General features: G+C 53.7%; 1 protein-coding gene across 5 annotated transcripts in view; it reads left to right on the top strand.

The window, feature by feature from the left end:
• MPRIP (myosin phosphatase Rho interacting protein) overlaps positions 1-15,966 on the top strand; it is a 129,132-nt gene that overhangs the window by 16,640 nt on the left and 96,526 nt on the right. For all 5 annotated transcript variants that reach the window (XM_019541967.1, XM_019541964.1, XM_019541966.1 and 2 more), the window contains exons 2-3: positions 610-687; positions 4,289-4,354. In XM_019541967.1, the coding sequence (XP_019397512.1) occupies positions 610-687; positions 4,289-4,354 (144 nt within the window). The remainder of the gene's footprint in view (positions 1-609; positions 688-4,288; positions 4,355-15,966) is intronic.

Raw genomic sequence — 15,966 nt, 5'->3', positions numbered from 1 at the left:
AGGGAGGGGATGCTTTTCCATACAGGCTCTAGCCAATACAGGAAGGCAGCCAGGCCTGAATTTCTCCCTTCTGCTTTTTATTAACAAAAGATGTGGCTCTTCAGGAGAGGTGGTTTTTCATTGAAGAGTATCTGTGAAGTTTGCTGGAGCAATGACTTGATTTCTTACCTCTTGCTTAAATTAGCTGCCGTGGAGGTCACCAGTCTCCCAGTGCAGAGGTTCATAAGGGCTATAGGCCCTGGTGGGGCAGGGGGTGCCTCAGAACTGTGGTCTAATTCCCCCATGACCTGACCTTGGCCAGCCTCCTGTCCCATGGGTCATCCCCTTTCTCTAGAGATCTCTCAGGGTTGCTCAGCCGGCCAGCCGCTATGGCAGGATTGAGTAAGGTAAGCATGGCTCTCCACCTCCTCCCAGGATCTAGAGCATGAAGCTCAAAGCTGTTTCTAGCCAACTATCAGCTGGATTAGTAGATTCTTAATGAAGTATCTAGGCCTCCCAAAGTCCCATGGGCTTGCCAGAACCAGCCCTCAGCTCTCTGAGTAGGAGCTCCCTCAGCACGTCCTTGGTGTGGTGACTGTCTGCCTGACTGGTCTTTCTGCTCATTTGTAGGCGAAGCCCATCTATGGCGGGTGGCTCTTGCTGGCTCCGGAAGGCACCGATTTTGACAACCCTGTGCACCGATCCCGGGTAAGGAAAGCAGCATCTTTGTCCTTGCTGTCACGGTTGTGGTTGCGATGGATGAATAAAGGGCTGCCTGGTAGGGTTGGCATGGGGAGGAGCTGGGCTGGGTGGGGGGGTGGAGGAGGATAGGCTGGAGGAGAAATGCAGGGAAGAATTCCAAGGGGTTCATTGTTCCTTTGCTGGCCCTTGGCTCCTCTTTCCTATATGCTCAGCAAACAGACTCAGTCCCACGTACCCTGGTTTACTGTGATGGTGGGGCTTGATTAATATTGTGGGGATGGGGAAGGTGACACATCAGCTGATGGGCAAAACTTCCTGTATTGTGTGCCCAGTGTGTGCATGGGGCAAATATCAGTGGAATATCCCTTAAGGTGGAGATCTCTAGGTAGGGAGCTCCTTTGGTGAAGGGCAAAGGTATAGCTGCTCTCTAATACTCCCAGTGCAAAGACTGTGGATAGAGCTGGATTTTGCTGTCTGCACCTTGTCCGGGTGATGGATGAGACAGGCCCTCCATCACAGTAGTACTGTGGAGGTACAGTAGGGCTGCAGGTGGCATTAGTGCTATCATGAGCAGCTGTTTGTTCCCAGCTCCTCTGAGCTGGAGAAACTGGCCAGATGGGCTTGGCTGACTGTAAGCTGCCAACCAACCAGGACTGTCTGCCCAGTGCTTCAGCTTCTTTCCTTTCCATCCCACAAAGGGTGTGTGGCTGCAGAGCTGCATCCCATGGACCACACGTTACTTCTGCCAACTCTGAATGTTTGCACCTGGCTTTTGAATCTGCTGTTGGCAGGAGGCCAGGCACTGTATAGGCACGTGCCAGCTGGTGCGTGCCCTGAAGAGCTTATGGTCTGGATAAAACAGACCTAGGGTGCCAGGGGTTAATGGCACCAGGAATGATGTAGCCATGGTTCTAGCGTAGATCAGAGCTGGGATATAATCATGGCCCCTGACTCCCAGCCCAGCACCTGATCCCTGAACCATGCTTAGCTCTGGCCCTGAACCACAGCCTGCCCATTTAACCTCCATGTGTTTCTGGGCCTGAATCTGCAGCCAGGCTGGAGCAGGGGGAAGGTAGTCTCTTGCCTGATTTGACCATGCTTCATGTTGATTCATCCACAGAAGAAGATCTATATTAGCAGGCAAGTGATAGAGAGAACTACCATGGTTCTAGAAACAAGTGGGAAGTTCTGGTTGGCAGTGGATATTTGCGGCACTGGTTGGGAGTGGATATTTGCCTTGCAGATCTGGATGGGCATGGTGCTGGTGCGTGGGTGTTGTGGGCATTGAGTGAGCATGCCCTGTTTGGGTTGCTGCAGTGATGAGTAAATAAGTGTCCTGACTTAGCTGGGGTTTGGAGCCCTGGGGTAAGAGCTGGGGATGCTATATGTGTGGCTTTTCTGACTGATCAAGAAGGTTGGATCCTCCTCTTGGCTGCAGCACCCATCAAATTGCACATGCCTCCTCGCCACGTCACCAAGAGCTTCCTAGTGGTCAGGTAGATGTGGACAAATGTGGTCTCATGCTCTACCCTGTCCACTGCTTTACCTTCTCTTAGTGTGGGGCTGGCTGTTGAAGCCTATATGGGAACCTGGTATAGTGGCTTGGGAGGATGGTATGATAGTTGAGATTTATTTCTGCTTGGAGACTTGTGGACAGGAAGGGTAGCCATCCATATGGATAGGAGTAGGGAGGGAGGTGTCCAAGCTGGCTCAGAGTTCACGATGCAGCTACATCTTGGGCATTGCTGGAATAATTTATGATGAAGGTGGGGTCCAGGCTCTTGTGACCAAAGCCTTAATTTGATCCCTTCCCCAGTTTGGAAGGTGCCTGGAGGATTGGTCTGAGCCCATCTGCAGGGCTTGTCAATCTGGGCAGTGCAGTGCCTGGCAGGTAATGGGTCCCAAAGGATTTACAGTTCCCAGGTGCTGGGAGCAGCAGGTTGTGAAGATGGGGCTGTTTGGAGCGTACAAGCTTCCTACAGGCTGGGACTTTGGCAACCCGCAGATGGATTAGGGAGCTTGTTCTTGTTCCTCTGTCACCCACCTGGTGCGTTCCAGTGGAGCTGTTAAATAGGGTGTTGACTGCAGGGTGCCACTCACTGGGGCTGTGTGTGGCCATCTCATGCAATTGTGGAACTGTCACAGCATTGCCTAGAGACTGTTCTGGTGAGATCTGCCAGCTCTGGGCCATGGAGAATGGTGAAGGAGTGGGGAAGACCTTGCAGTCCCATGGTGATTTGCACGGTCCCAGGCAGACTGGACTTCCCTCCCACGCTGCAGGCAGATATGATGCTAGGATAAACCCAGGGCAGGCAGGGGCTGAAGGTCAGAACAACTGAGGCCAGTTTGGTCTCCCACAGAGCAGAGGCAGGCAGTGGGCCAGGCATCCTGGGAAGCTGTGGAGGGGCTGGTGGGGTCTTTCTGGGAGGAAAGTGAGCTCTGCTCTGTTTCTAGGCCGGGTTTTCCATTGGGTTTGGATTTTTTGGCATGGGGTGGGGGTGGTCAATCCCAGCCCTCCTGCCCGTGTAGCCTCTGTGCTCCCTTCTAGCTCCTGTGCTCCCCTCCCCTTTCTCCCTGCTGCTCCTGTGAGCCACCTTTCCTCGGAGCCAGTCCTTCTGAGCCACTTCCTGTGTTATCTGAGATGGTGCAGACATAACTCAAGATTTGCCAGCAAGAGGAAGAAAGAAAAACCCAGCTTCTTTTTTGGATGCCCATGTAAGGAAGTCAGGCAGTAAATCAGCTTCAGAAAACTCAGCCTGATGTGATCAAGGCTTCCCCAGCCTGGCAGGATGGCTTGGTGAGAATGGTACTTTTCAAAGCACCTGTCCCCTGTGATGTTCATCAGCATGTGCCAGAAGAGAAGGCTGAAGGGTTATGCCTGCCGAGGGGTGCTGGGAACAGGCTCCTGCTGGGCAGATGGGGCTGGCAGGCCAAGCAGCTCCTATGGCTGAGTGCTGCCAGTTCTGACATCACTGTTCCCATGTGGCCTGAGGGGTGTTGGCCTCGGTGGTGCCCAGCCAAATTGTCTTTGCAGTCTGAGGCAGTGGCCTGGTGAGCCAGATTTGTTGAAGTATTGGGCTAGGAGAGGCTGAGTTCCAGCCTAGGTGCTCTTGCAATAGGCTTCCTCCTTAGGAAACCTTAAAATGCTGAGCATATCCCAACCCAGCCCAGCGGTCTTCATGTCAAGTCCCTTCTGCTGGTGCAAGAGCTTTTTCTTCTATAGTCCCTGTCACTTAAAGTAGCTTCCTTGTTATCTCTGCCTTCTTGCCTTTCCCTATTCCTGGTTTCTTCTCCTATTCCAGGTCTCTTTTTTTCCTTTTCTCTCCCTTGCTTGGACTGTCTCTGGCTTTGCAAGCAAGTGAGCAGCCCTGTCTGCCACCAACTGCATACAATTGGCAGCAAAGTCTTCTGGGGGCTGTGCCTTGGTGGGGAGCTATAGAGTACAGTGTCTGAGCCAAGTTGTCCCATGGCTGGACTTGTCTTCTGTGAAAGGATGCAGCTTTTTTCTTCCTACTGGGAGCAAGGAGCCTTGTTGTGTTCATAATGGTCTGTTAGCCCTAGGGAGAAAGGAGCCTTGAATAACTGGCCTGTGTCTTTTCTCTTCCAGAAATGGCAGCGCCGGTTCTTCATCCTCTACGAGCACGGCCTGCTGCGCTATGCACTGGACGAGATGGTAAGTAGTGCCTCCTGCTGTGTTTCTTTGAGGGTAGCTTGCCTGGGTGCTGCTGTCATAGGCTGGGCCCTGAGGTAGAGGGCTGCAAGGAGGGCAGTTGCAGCCCATGGCACACTGGATAGCAGCTCTGGGAGTGGTTTCTGGTGGCTGGCATGTTGAGGTGATGAGGGCTGAGAGAAATGGTGCCAATTGCCTGTGGAGCTGGAGACGCATTGGCAGGACCCCTCTGACCTGGTGATGAGTGCAGGGATGGGGGATTGGCCTTGCACCATGAAACCTACTGGCACCAAGCTTCTCAAGAGCATGGCAGGCAGCCCTGGGTTGTGGGGCATGCGTGGAACATCGGGCCTAATGGGCAGGGTGGGTGGGCTTCCACAGTGTATTGCTCTGTTACCTGCAGTCTCCTCTTGAGCCTTGCCCTGTTGCCTGTGGTTCAGGCATTTGGCCTGTCTAGTGCTGGTCACTGAGGTAGGGCCTGAGGGCTTGCCAAGCATCCCAGCTTAGTTGGAATTTGTCCTAGTCTTGTCTTCAGAGACCCCCTCCCCTACCATCTCCAGGTCCCAAACTGCTGCTGTGACCCCATGACTCCTTTGCTGTGTCAGGGGAACTCTAGTTCCAGCTGGAAGCACATGGGGTCTGTGTGGGGATACTTGGTGTGCCCCCCATGCTCCCTGGAGGCAAGGTTGAGTAAGGAGTGAACTGTGTGCCTCAGTCTGCCTCACCATCCCAATCCTCAGGGTCTTTCCTGTTTCTGGTGCTCGCAGCTTTCCTTGCTCCTGGATGGTGCATCCCAGCTCCTGAGCATCGGGCACTTCTGTTAGCAGTGCCCACAAAAAGTAGGTCAGCTGGAACGCTTTCCTGCTTCCATGAAGAGTTGCAGCCCTGCTATCTCTGCTGTCAGTCCTGGTTGCAATTCAGACACGCTCCTCTCTCTCTGGTGTGCAGGGAGCTGGGAGGCTCAGAACAGCCCACTCAGCTGTGCCAGAGCAGCTCCTGCATGATTGGCTCAGGTTGCACATTGATCCTCGAGGGGATAACAAGCCCTTGGGGTTTTATGTCTGCCTTGGTTTAATGCTTTGCTGTTCAAAGTGAGACAGATGGAGGTGTGCATGTATGCAGATGAAGGTGTGCTGGGATGCGTGTGTGCATGCCCGTAGTGTGGGGAAGAGGCAGCAGATGCACTTGTGTACGATGTGGGTGCTGTGTGCTCAGGTGTGGAGCTGTGCGAGTCCCTGGTATGGAGGAGTGGGTCAGCCCCTCTGAGCCTGACTGTCTCCCACATGCATCCCCATGGGCCCAGCTTGCAGCCTGACCCCAAACTGCTGCCAAAGTGGCTGACAGCTCCCAGCCCAGGTCTCAGCTGTGTAGTAGGTGAGACCAGGAAATCCCCCAGGGCTTCTGGTGGGCCCATCCTTGTCATCGCTCCTGCACAGAGTTCACTCCTGCCTCCAAAGGGGACAGCCCTTGGCTACTTCCCCACTAACGCCCCACCCTGGGGCGTGCCAGGGGGTGAATAATACGCAGGAATTTGGGCCTGTATGTGAAAGCAAAGCACATGATTTCCAAAGTATCTGGTCTGTTTTGTTTTCCTTGGGGGTTGAAGGTTGATCCAAGCCCCCTAAATAATTTGGACAGCTCAGGCAGGGGCAGGAGAGACATATAATAAATTTGTACTCTCCTAGCAACCTAGTTCCTCACCGGGGTAATATTTCATGAGGTGATACAACAGGAAGGCAGCTCTGCTGGCTGGTGGGGAAGAGGCGAGACTTCCAGGAAAATCCCTGGCCAAGCGGGGAGGATTCTGGGAAAGCTGACAAGTCCTCCGCTGGCTTAGTGGCTCTGCAGCTTACCCTGACTGCTTCCAAGGCTGTGCGGAGACTGGCTTGTTTTCATAGGCTCTGAATTTCTGAGTTCAGTGGCAAGTGTGTTGGCAGTGTGGGCAGGCAGTGGGGTATGGTCTCCCGTTCCTCTGTGTTTCTGATGTCTTTGGGCACCTCTGATGGGGAGCCTGTTGGGTGCTCCACTGCTGTTTGGAATAAGTCTCCCCCTTGCCTCGTGAAGGGTGTTAGCCTCCAACATCCCCTGCCCTACAGACTGTTGCCTGTTTGCTTGGGTGCACCTGGATAAAACCCCTCTGTGTTGTTGAGGGCTGAGTGTAGCTCCTTAGCTTTTGTGGGAGGGCCCAGGGTAGCTAGCACAGCCTGTGGGCAGTCTCCTCCCATGGGTGCACTGTTCTTGAGAGCTTCAGCATACCTGGCATGAGACTAAAGGGGTTCCCATCCCCTGGCTAGGGTGGTGGCTCTGTAGTTGGAGGAGAACTCCTTTTAGCTGCAGAAGCTGGTGCCAGCCTTGGACTACTTATGCTACCCTCTGAGCCAGAAGGTTGAAGAAATGGGTGTAGAGGGTGGAGGAGCCACGAGTGGTGCCCCATCTTCCGCCCTGGGCTCTGTCTCCTGGTACATGGTCCCTTGCACCTGTGGAGAGGACAGCCCGGTTGAGTGCTAGTGTCTGGGCATGGAAGGGTGCGTGGTGGCTGGCTGGAAGCAGTCATGGCTCTGGGGTGCTCTTTGTTGTGGGGGAACCATGTGAGCTGTGAAGGGCAAAGGGGTTGATTTGCTAGGCATCTCCAGGAGCGGCAGGGCTTGAAAGGGAGAGGTGGAAAAATGAACCAGGGGAAAGCATGTGAGCCTGCATTGTGTAAATGTGTGCCCAAGGGATGGGCCAAATCCCTTGCCCACAACAAGGGTAATGCTCTCTCTCCATCTGACAGCTGGGTTGATTGTTCTCCACCTCCCCTTCTAGTCAGCTTCCCTCTTGCAGGTGAGTTGTTGTGTGCAGCAGAGGAAGAGGAAAGGTATGAGTGCCATCAGCATCTGGGCTGCAGTCCTGGCCTACGGAGGTCTTATTCTCAGCAAGGGGGTTCAATCGCCTTCTCCTGGGTGTGGGTTCCTAAGGTTTGGCACCTTCTGATTGTGCTGGTAACAGGCTGTAGAACTGGAGCCAGCTTTGGTGACAGTCAGACTTGTTGGTGAGCACTCCTGTCTGCGGTCTTCCCCCCCACAAGGCAATTGGTGGCTGTGTAAGAAGTCACCCTCCACAGCGTTTGGGCCTTGTCCTTCAGATTTTGGCTTCCGAGCAAGAGCAGAGCAGGCGATGTCCATCTCTGTCTGGATGGGGGGGTGGGGGTAGTTGTGCCTTGTGGGCAGTGTGCTGGGGAAGAGACCTGCCTAGTAGGGGGTGGGTGGGGATGGTGGGCTCCATAACTGTGACTGCCATGAAGGGGCAGGGGGTGCCAAGGAAGGGCTGTTGGTCTGTCTGTGGTGAGAGGAGACCCTGGCCCTGGGTGGAAGGGGATGGGGGGGATGGATGGATTGGGGGATGGGCCTGGTTGCGTCCCATTCCTCCTCCTCATTTGGGGCTGAGCCCTCCCTCCTGCCTGGGCTGACACACCATGTAAAAATACTCTCCTGACCTTTCCTAGAGATTGATCCTGCTGCCCACAGGCCGCTGGCTGGCATTCAGGCTGCTTTAAAGGTACCACTGTGTTCCCAAACAATCCCACGGGAGGCTGCAGCGCAGTGACAGCCAGGCCTGCCGTGGTCTTGCCATGACCCTGCTGGGCACCGCAGTGGGACTGGAAAGCTTTGGGCTTCGCAGTTGCTCTGTCCTTTTCTTTGCTGCCCTGAGGCCCCCTCTGGGTGCTGGGAGTCCATACTATCACTGGCACAATGGCTGGCTGCCCTGAGGCGTTGCTGGGGCCCAAGACAATGTGGAGCGGCACGGTGTCTTGTCTTGGGCCAGACCCTGGCCAAAGAGGAGACAAAAGTCATGTTTGTCTGCCACGCTGTGGCCAACGGGGAGAGAGAGGAGTGGCCGAGTAAGGGAACGTCGCCTGCTGAATGTGCTCTTGCGCGAACCTGGGGAAGTTGTGCTTGCAGAACTGGCTGTCCTGGGCCTGGCCACATCACACACTGGATCTGTTACCTCCCAGGTTGAGGAACATGGGGACCCTGCCTCACTTCTCACTCCCATTTCTTGCCTTGTCCCTGAGCCAGGCCTCTTCTGGAGTCTTTGAGGGTTCGGCCAACCCCAGATCCCTCGTTCCAGGAGCAGATTTATGCCCTTTGGAGCAGACCTGTTATCAGGGAGTGGGGACGTGCCGAGCTGACCGTCTGTTTCTGACGTGCTGGGAGGCCTGTTTATAGCAGGGACAGAGAATTCCTGCATGGGTTTTCTGCAGGTCCCTCTGGGGAGGTCCAATGCATTGCAATGGAAATTTCCACTCAAGGTCTCTTGTACTTCACAGACCCAACCCTGCCAGGATCTTTTTAGGGAAAGGCTGTTGCTACACAGACAGCATCAGAGCTTTCTGGGATGGGGGAGGGGGATGCACTTGATCCTCTCTGCATTGAATGCAGTGGCTTCCAGCCCCTCACAGTGAGACAAGTGGCTCCTGGTTTTTGCAGGTTCCCCCTTTACTGCCTTTTCCAGTCACTTGCTCTGTCGCATCCAGCATGTCCTCATACACAGCACAGTGTCCCTCCTTTATCACTCCTCTAGGAACACCAACCCACCACGATCCATACAAGCTGCAGAGGAAAGACATACAGCCCAGCAGAATTGGGACTAACATCTCCCAGCATAGGGCACGTGAATCAGGACTGTAGCTCTGGCTTTTCAGGCTGTTGTATTCTGTCTTTTAAGTATCAAGGAAAACCTGTGGCAGGGGCTGGAGAGCCATTTTGTAAATAATGGAAATGAATTTCCCCAGGCTTAAGGGCTTGGTGCTTGCATGGGGAGTTGTTAATTGGGAGTAGCTATTTGAGAATAGCTTCCTGTGTGGACGCTCCTATTTCAAAATAGGAGTGCCTCATTCTGAATGATGTTTAATCCACTCCCAAATTCGGAACAAGAAACTCATATTTAAGGGTAAGAGCATCTGCACAGAGATAATTTGAGCCCTGTCTTGCATCTGAATGAACTTCCCTGGGTAGCTAAGCCTAAAGGCCTGGCTTCAGTATAAACACATGCTGAGTGTTTTGCCAAAGTGTTTGGCTGAAATGGGGCCTAAACAAGGGCTTCCACAATGCACCTGGATTTACCCAGGCTCTACCAAAGTGGGCAGGAATCATGGGGGGAGCAGACAGCGAAGGGGAGGGGGATTGCAAGGCAGACAATCAACATTATCAGCTCTCCAATACATTTGCTAGTCTAATAGTTGCAGGAGCCTCTCAGTCTCCATTGCCACCTTGGTCCTGGAATTCCCTTGATCAGGGAGTCGAATCTTATATGACTTGGGACTTTGAACCCCAACTCCCCACACGTGTGTGTGTGTGTGTGTAATTTGCTTCCTTCCGTGTGTGTGTGTGTGTGTGTGTGTGTGTGAGAGAGAGAGAGAGAAAAGGAGAATTTGCTTCCTTCCTTGGCAGGAGGGGACTTGCAAGCTCCAGTTCCACAAAGAGCATCCGTCCATCTTCTCCCGGCTGCAGGGAGAATGGAGAGAAGCCGCCGTTGTTCCTTGCCCGGCAGCAGCAGTTGGACTCCTGCAATTCTCTCCAGCGGCCAGGCCTGGCATGGGCCCAAGCAGGAAATGACAGCAGCGCGAAGGTGCTGTCTTTCATTCAGGAGGACTCGGCGCAGCTGGGGGAGCCGGGGGAGGATTGAAATAGGGCCAGAATCTTAAAGGATCAGGAGTCCTGAACAGCCCCAAGCTGGTGCCTCTTCCCTGCCCTCACAGACAAGTCAATGGTCCAGGCTGCTGGGAGGCCTCCAGCTGTAGCTGGTTTCTAGCAGGGCTGCAGCTGTGCTGAGCCAGACCTGCTGGTTGTGGGGCTGAGGCAAGAGCCTTGGGGATGGGGGTGGGGGACATGTTTTGTCTTCCCTGGTGGCTGGGTGCTGAGCAAGTGCAGGTTCTACAGCCCTGCTCTCTCGGCAAGGCCTGGAGAGATCCTATCTCCTGGTCACGCTCAGTCGCAGAAGGCTCTGGGTGGGTCTTCGAGGGTCTTCCAGATGTGACTTGGTCATTGGTCTGGTCCTTCAAACTCCCTCCCACATCCCCAGTGGCTCCAGGGGGTTATCATGCTGCCCTGTGTTAGGTCGGCCTTGTCTGTTGCTGCCTAAACCATGGTGGCTGCAGGCTGTGGTTTTGAGTCTGTACCTCCTAGCAAGGTGCCGAGGGGGGCCTAGTTTTATCTGCTGTGCTTCCACTTGCTTGTTCAAGGCTTGGCCCCAGCTTGGGAGCCAAAGGCTGTGGATGTAGGCAACTGGTCCGCTCCTGAGAACCGAGCAGTGATAGGCTGGCCCTGGAGGGGCACACGTGGAGCAGAAAATAGCATTTGTGTGGCCTGTATGTTCAACCAGGAAGCAAATGCTTTCTGAGCTGCCTCCTCATGCTGTCACAGGTAGCATGAAGCCCTCTCCCCCTCCATCCCTCTCTGTGTGAGCACCCAGTACTCATGCCCATGCACATCTCCCCTATGGCCTTCTCCCTACTCTGTATTGGGCCATGTCTGGCCTCTTTGCACTCTTCTTTGTATGTGTTTATTATTCCCTGGGGCCTCTGTTAGCAGAACTGGTGCTGGCAGACTTCCATGGTAGGCAGCAGCCAGCGGGCACAGAGACCTACATGGTACCAGGGGAGCCTGTTAGCAGCTGGGCAGAGACCTCCCAAGCAGTTGCAAAAGGGTATTGAATTGCATGGAGCTAAACCTGCTAGACATTAATTTTGTGGGTCTGGCAATTTTGGCTCCTATTAAAAGCCCAGCAGGGATAGTGGCTGGAAGGCAGGAGAAATGGAGCCGAGTTCTGGAAGGTGATGGCAGAGACATGCTCAGCTGTGGAGGAGGGAGCTCTGCCGACTTTGTCTCTGGCCACTCTTGCTTCTTATTTTTAGTGAGTGACATTTGTTTATCCAACATCTTGACAAAGAAGCGTTTTTTTTTGCAGAGCATGCATCCCAGTAACCTTCACGTAGGCAACCTATAGCAAAGGTCACATCTGTTTCGGAGCTGGGGTCAGGAGCTAATGAGACATTGGCCTGTTTGGAATGGGGCAGGGGGGTTCATAGTGTGTGTGCAGATGTGTGCACAGGGTGGGTTACGAGAACTAGCAGCATGCGTGTCGGTTACGGTTCTACTGGAGCTCTCGTGGCTCCTTTGCTAGGCTGGGCTGCTGGTCAGCTCAGGTGCTCATCCAGCTGGCTGCTACCTTGGGCATCTTCCCCTTCAAGCCACTCTGTAGAAATCAAAATATTATCTGAACATCGTTTGCTGGCAAGGGGGCATGTTGTCTGTTCATGTCTTGGGAAAGCTCTGAGTTTAGACACATCTCCAGAAGATACTTGGCACTGGAGCCTTTGACAAAACAAGCGCGCATTCTCCGCCTTCCAGCAGCTGAATTTGGACAAGATGTAATTGGAGTTGGCTTCACATTCTCGTGCTGAGCCCTTCTTGGAGCAGGAATGGGGGGTCTTTGCCTGAGCGTCCAGCAAGGAGTGGCATTGCAACAGGACAGCGTGTCCTTAGTCTTTGTCCTCCTGTGGACCTGGGATCAAATCCTAACTTAAGTCACGATGAGAAAATGGATGCTTAGTGGCCTTCTAGGCTCAGCCGTGACTCATCTCGGTGTTGGTTCGCAGCACCTCCTCGGGCAGATTGCAGAAGGCTGACCAGGTCACCACAGAATAGTGTCTGACTGGATGGTGCGGGGGCGATCTGCAGGGTGTCTGGCCTGTACTGCAGTCCCATCACAGCTGCAAGCCAAAATGGAGGCACAACATGTCCCCCTTCCTCACCAGAGTGGGGGAGACAGGGACGTGGCCTTGTTTAAAATAGCCGTGTCTGGGGCTTAGTCATGTGCCGGGATGTGTTGGTTTTGTGATATGATGTGGCTACCTCTCACTGATCCAAGGCCTTGAATTCCTTCTTTCTTGCGGCTCCAGTCCCCCAGGGTCCCTCGGATGCTGGGCCAGTTCTGTGTCTCACCACATTTGAACAGCAATTAAATCGGTCCATGTTGTCTGAGGCTTGCATGAAGCTTCCTTTCACAGCTCTAAAACCCACATGATTGCCTGCTCTGTCAGGGGCCAGGAGACCCTGAGAAATGATTCCCTCTCTGGAGAAACTCCGTTTGTGTGATGGATGTCGTTCGCTTGCCATGAGGCCTGTCTGTGAGCCAGATGTTTTGCCTTGTTACATTTTATTGGGTGAGTTTTTATGATGGACTTCAGTAGAGCAAGAAGCCAGTATGACAGCTGATGGAGACAGGGGTGCAGAGATGCCCAGGGGGTTGCTAGTGGCCTCTCTTTAACCTAGACCTGGTTTTGTTAATTGGGGAGAAGCTTTTGAAGACAGTCCATGGGTTTTGGCATCGGACTCTGGAGCATGCAGGTGCAGGAAGAGCCAGTGGCAGCAGCAGATGCTAACAGCCCAGCGTGAAGCAGAGCAGCCCTTGTTGCTTCAGAGCCGTCTGTAAGGCTCCTTGTGCTGCAGTTCTCCTCTTGCGTGCTCTGAACACCCTGCTCCAATTTGCTTGCTCTCCGTTTCTTTTTAAGCACACTGCTGGAAATGAACCTCCTACAAATTGCAAGTCTGTCCTGCTTCACAACCTCGAGGGCTTGGCTGAGAGGGCTTTGAAAGGGCCTGACGTTGTGGGACTGCAATGGTTTCATGGGCTGGCATCCTGGTACAGCAAAGGAGGCTTTAAAAGCTGGTCTGTCTAGTGGCCAAGCCTGTTGCTTCTTTAGTCTGCAGGGCTGAGCATCATTGAACTGTTTCGTGGCTGGCTTAGAGGCCACAATGTGTCTTTCTAGGCATTGCCCATAGGCCCTGTGGCTTCTGGAGCCCTAGTCCCCTCTCTCACCTTAGATGCCAGCTTGAAAGCCAAATCTGGGACCTCAAATGCAGGGGTAGCAGAACAAATAAACACGCATGCAGACTTGTAGGTGGAGGTTTCAGGAATCAGTACTTGGTGTGAATACTGCCACTGGTTTTTTTTCCCAGTGCTCCATCAAACAGATCTTCTGGCCCCTGCTGCTGGGAACTTGAGAGATTGCCCTGGGGTAATAACAGGGCCTGGCTGCCAGCAGTGACCACCAGTTGGCTGCGCTTGGTGCTGAGGTTTGGAGGGAGAAGGCTGCGCACAGAGGGAAGCGCTTGCCTTTGGGGTCATAGACATCATCATAGACATCAGGGCTGGAAGGGACCTTGAGAGATCATCAAGTCCAGCCCCCTGCCCAAAGGTGACTCCTGTTAGTCTTCGGGAGACCCAAGTTACAGTCTCAAGACCACAGTCCAGAAGCAGAAAGGACAGAGCAGGCATTTACCTGGCAAGAAATGCCAACCCACTGCCTGCCCACTCTCTGTCCTGCTGTTCCTTCAGGATAATTCTCCTGAGCTCCAAACCAATTAGGCTCCAGCTGTACCCACTTAGCTTCTGCTCCCACTCCTCTGCATTGTCCTTATTTCTGCATAGCTGCCCTCATTGCAAACTCCACCGGGAGCCCTGACTCATTCTGAGGTGCTCTGAGGAACTGGCTGTCATGGGAGGCCATGCTCCTAACTGTAACAGATTGCCAGATGTGTATCATGTGTGGCCTGGGATTCACTGGCCTGAAACGGTACTGCTGGGTTGGGAGGGGTTCAGGAGGGCTGATGGCACAGAAGGACTGCTGCCTGCTATAGCTGTATAGAATGGAGGCCTGTCCTATGCAGCTGACACTTCCTGGCAGACCTGGCACAAGGGCCAGGAGTTGCATGGGTGTGTGTGCTCCTAGCTGACGTTTCTTCTGTCCTAGGAGTGATCCTCGGTGGGCAGGAGGGGAGGGCATAGGAACATACAGTGCTGCAGCCTGGGTCTCCTGGCCTCTTGGAGCCAGCCCAGCTCCTAGCACAGCGCAAGGGAGCTGCAGAGCCCTGGACGGAGGCACTCCCAAACCTGGCTGTAGATTCAGTTGTTCTCTCGGGTGATTGGAGCAGTCCACAATGGGTGATGAATGTCCTGCTCTGCTCAGGAAGCCTCAAGATGGATCATACATGCTTCTGGCTGGGGCTGGCATGGGGCTGGCAAACTGTGTCCAGTAACACAATTGTGTCGAGGTTAGCAGCTCAAGAGGCTGCTGCCCTCTTTCCTGCAGGGCAGGTATGACTTGGGCTTTCCCACTCTTCCTTGTCATGGCAGAATAAGCATGGCACTTGGTCTCTGTGTCTTATTTCGTCCTGGGACTCTGCTGCTCTTGCTTTTGAGGAGGAGGATTGTTTTGCAGTACCAGGGGCAAGCATGTTAAACTCATATCGCAGACATTTTTATGGCTCTTCCAATTTTAAAGCAGGGCCTGGCTCTTGCAAAGAACACCACTGCCCAGAATCTGGGAAACTAAAACCAAAAGTCAGGTGTTTTTGGGGAGCCTGTCAGCATGCTGCTTCCACTGCTCGGATGAACAAGCTTGCTCAGACATGCAGAAATTCCTTGGTCCAAGGCTCTGGAATCAGCAGAGGTTGCACTGCTTCTACCTCCCTTCCCCAAGCTGCCTGCCTGCCTTCCCGGTGTCTCTCTGTAGCTGCAGGGGGTGGGAGTGGGCGGATGTACAACTGCTCAAAATCACGTTCCCATGTAAAAGCAGCAGCAATGATTTTAGCTCTTGGCGGTTACTGGTTCATGTCATTTCCAGACTGACATGCTGGGCTGGCTGAGGTAAAGGGGCTGACACGTTCCCCATGTGGAGGATGGGAAGGGTAGAAGGCACTGCTCGCTGATCCAGGGAATCCAGGAGGAAGATGCAGCTCTCCTGCCAGTCCAGCACGTGAGGGTTCTGCAGGGGAAAGAATCTCTGCAGTGGCTGAAGGCTACATGAACCAGTGATCTTCTGTCCCTCTGAGATGCTAAGTGGCAGGAGCTTAGGCATGTTTTGTGCCTTTCCCCCAGATTAGCAGATCATTTGCATGTGCATCTTTTACTCCCACAGTCTCTTGTGCGTGCCTTGGGTTTTTGATAGGACTGTGGTACAGCAGGAAATGGCTGTAGGTCCCTTTCCTTCAAGCTGAGTTGAGTCACAAAGGCAGCTGCTCCCCCAGGGGGATTGTGCCTATAAGGTCCTCCTCAGACCATGGCAGGAAGGCTATATGGTATGGGCATTGTGAGAGGCCAGACCTTGGGCCTGGATGAGGTCTCCCGAGCCATCATATCTGGTCTTTTTGTGCTCACAAGCAATCATTCTCCTTGCGGTTATCCCCTTCAGCCCACCACAGCTACAAACATCCTGTGGAAAAAGCCCCCTGCATGCCACAGATGAAGCAGAGGAGCAGCAAGCACCTCCACTGCCTTAGCACTGCAGTAGCACGTTTTCCCTAACCAAGCCCATGCAAGGTGATCCAAAGAGGAGTGGGACCTCTGCTACAGAAGAAAGCAAAAGCCCCTGTGGAAAAGCAGTTGGTCTGGCAGCAAACTAGGCATCAGAGAGAAGTGCCAGAGGTTGCACTGCTTAGAAGAAGGCTCCAGTTAAGGAAACAGATTGTGGAAACAGCCATGCCTTAGTTGAACCGGGATAAATGAGCTGCTTTGAGAGGAGGAGCAAGGGACCAGCTCCAAACTGCTGTGCAGAAGCGCCGCGCCGCCCG

This window comes from Crocodylus porosus, unplaced genomic scaffold, assembly GCF_001723895.1.
Source record: "Crocodylus porosus isolate Cpor-Errol unplaced genomic scaffold, CroPor_comp1, whole genome shotgun sequence".
Classification (NCBI taxonomy): domain Eukaryota; kingdom Metazoa; phylum Chordata; order Crocodylia; family Crocodylidae; genus Crocodylus; species Crocodylus porosus.
This window is presented reverse-complemented; position numbering and strand designations above follow the sequence as displayed.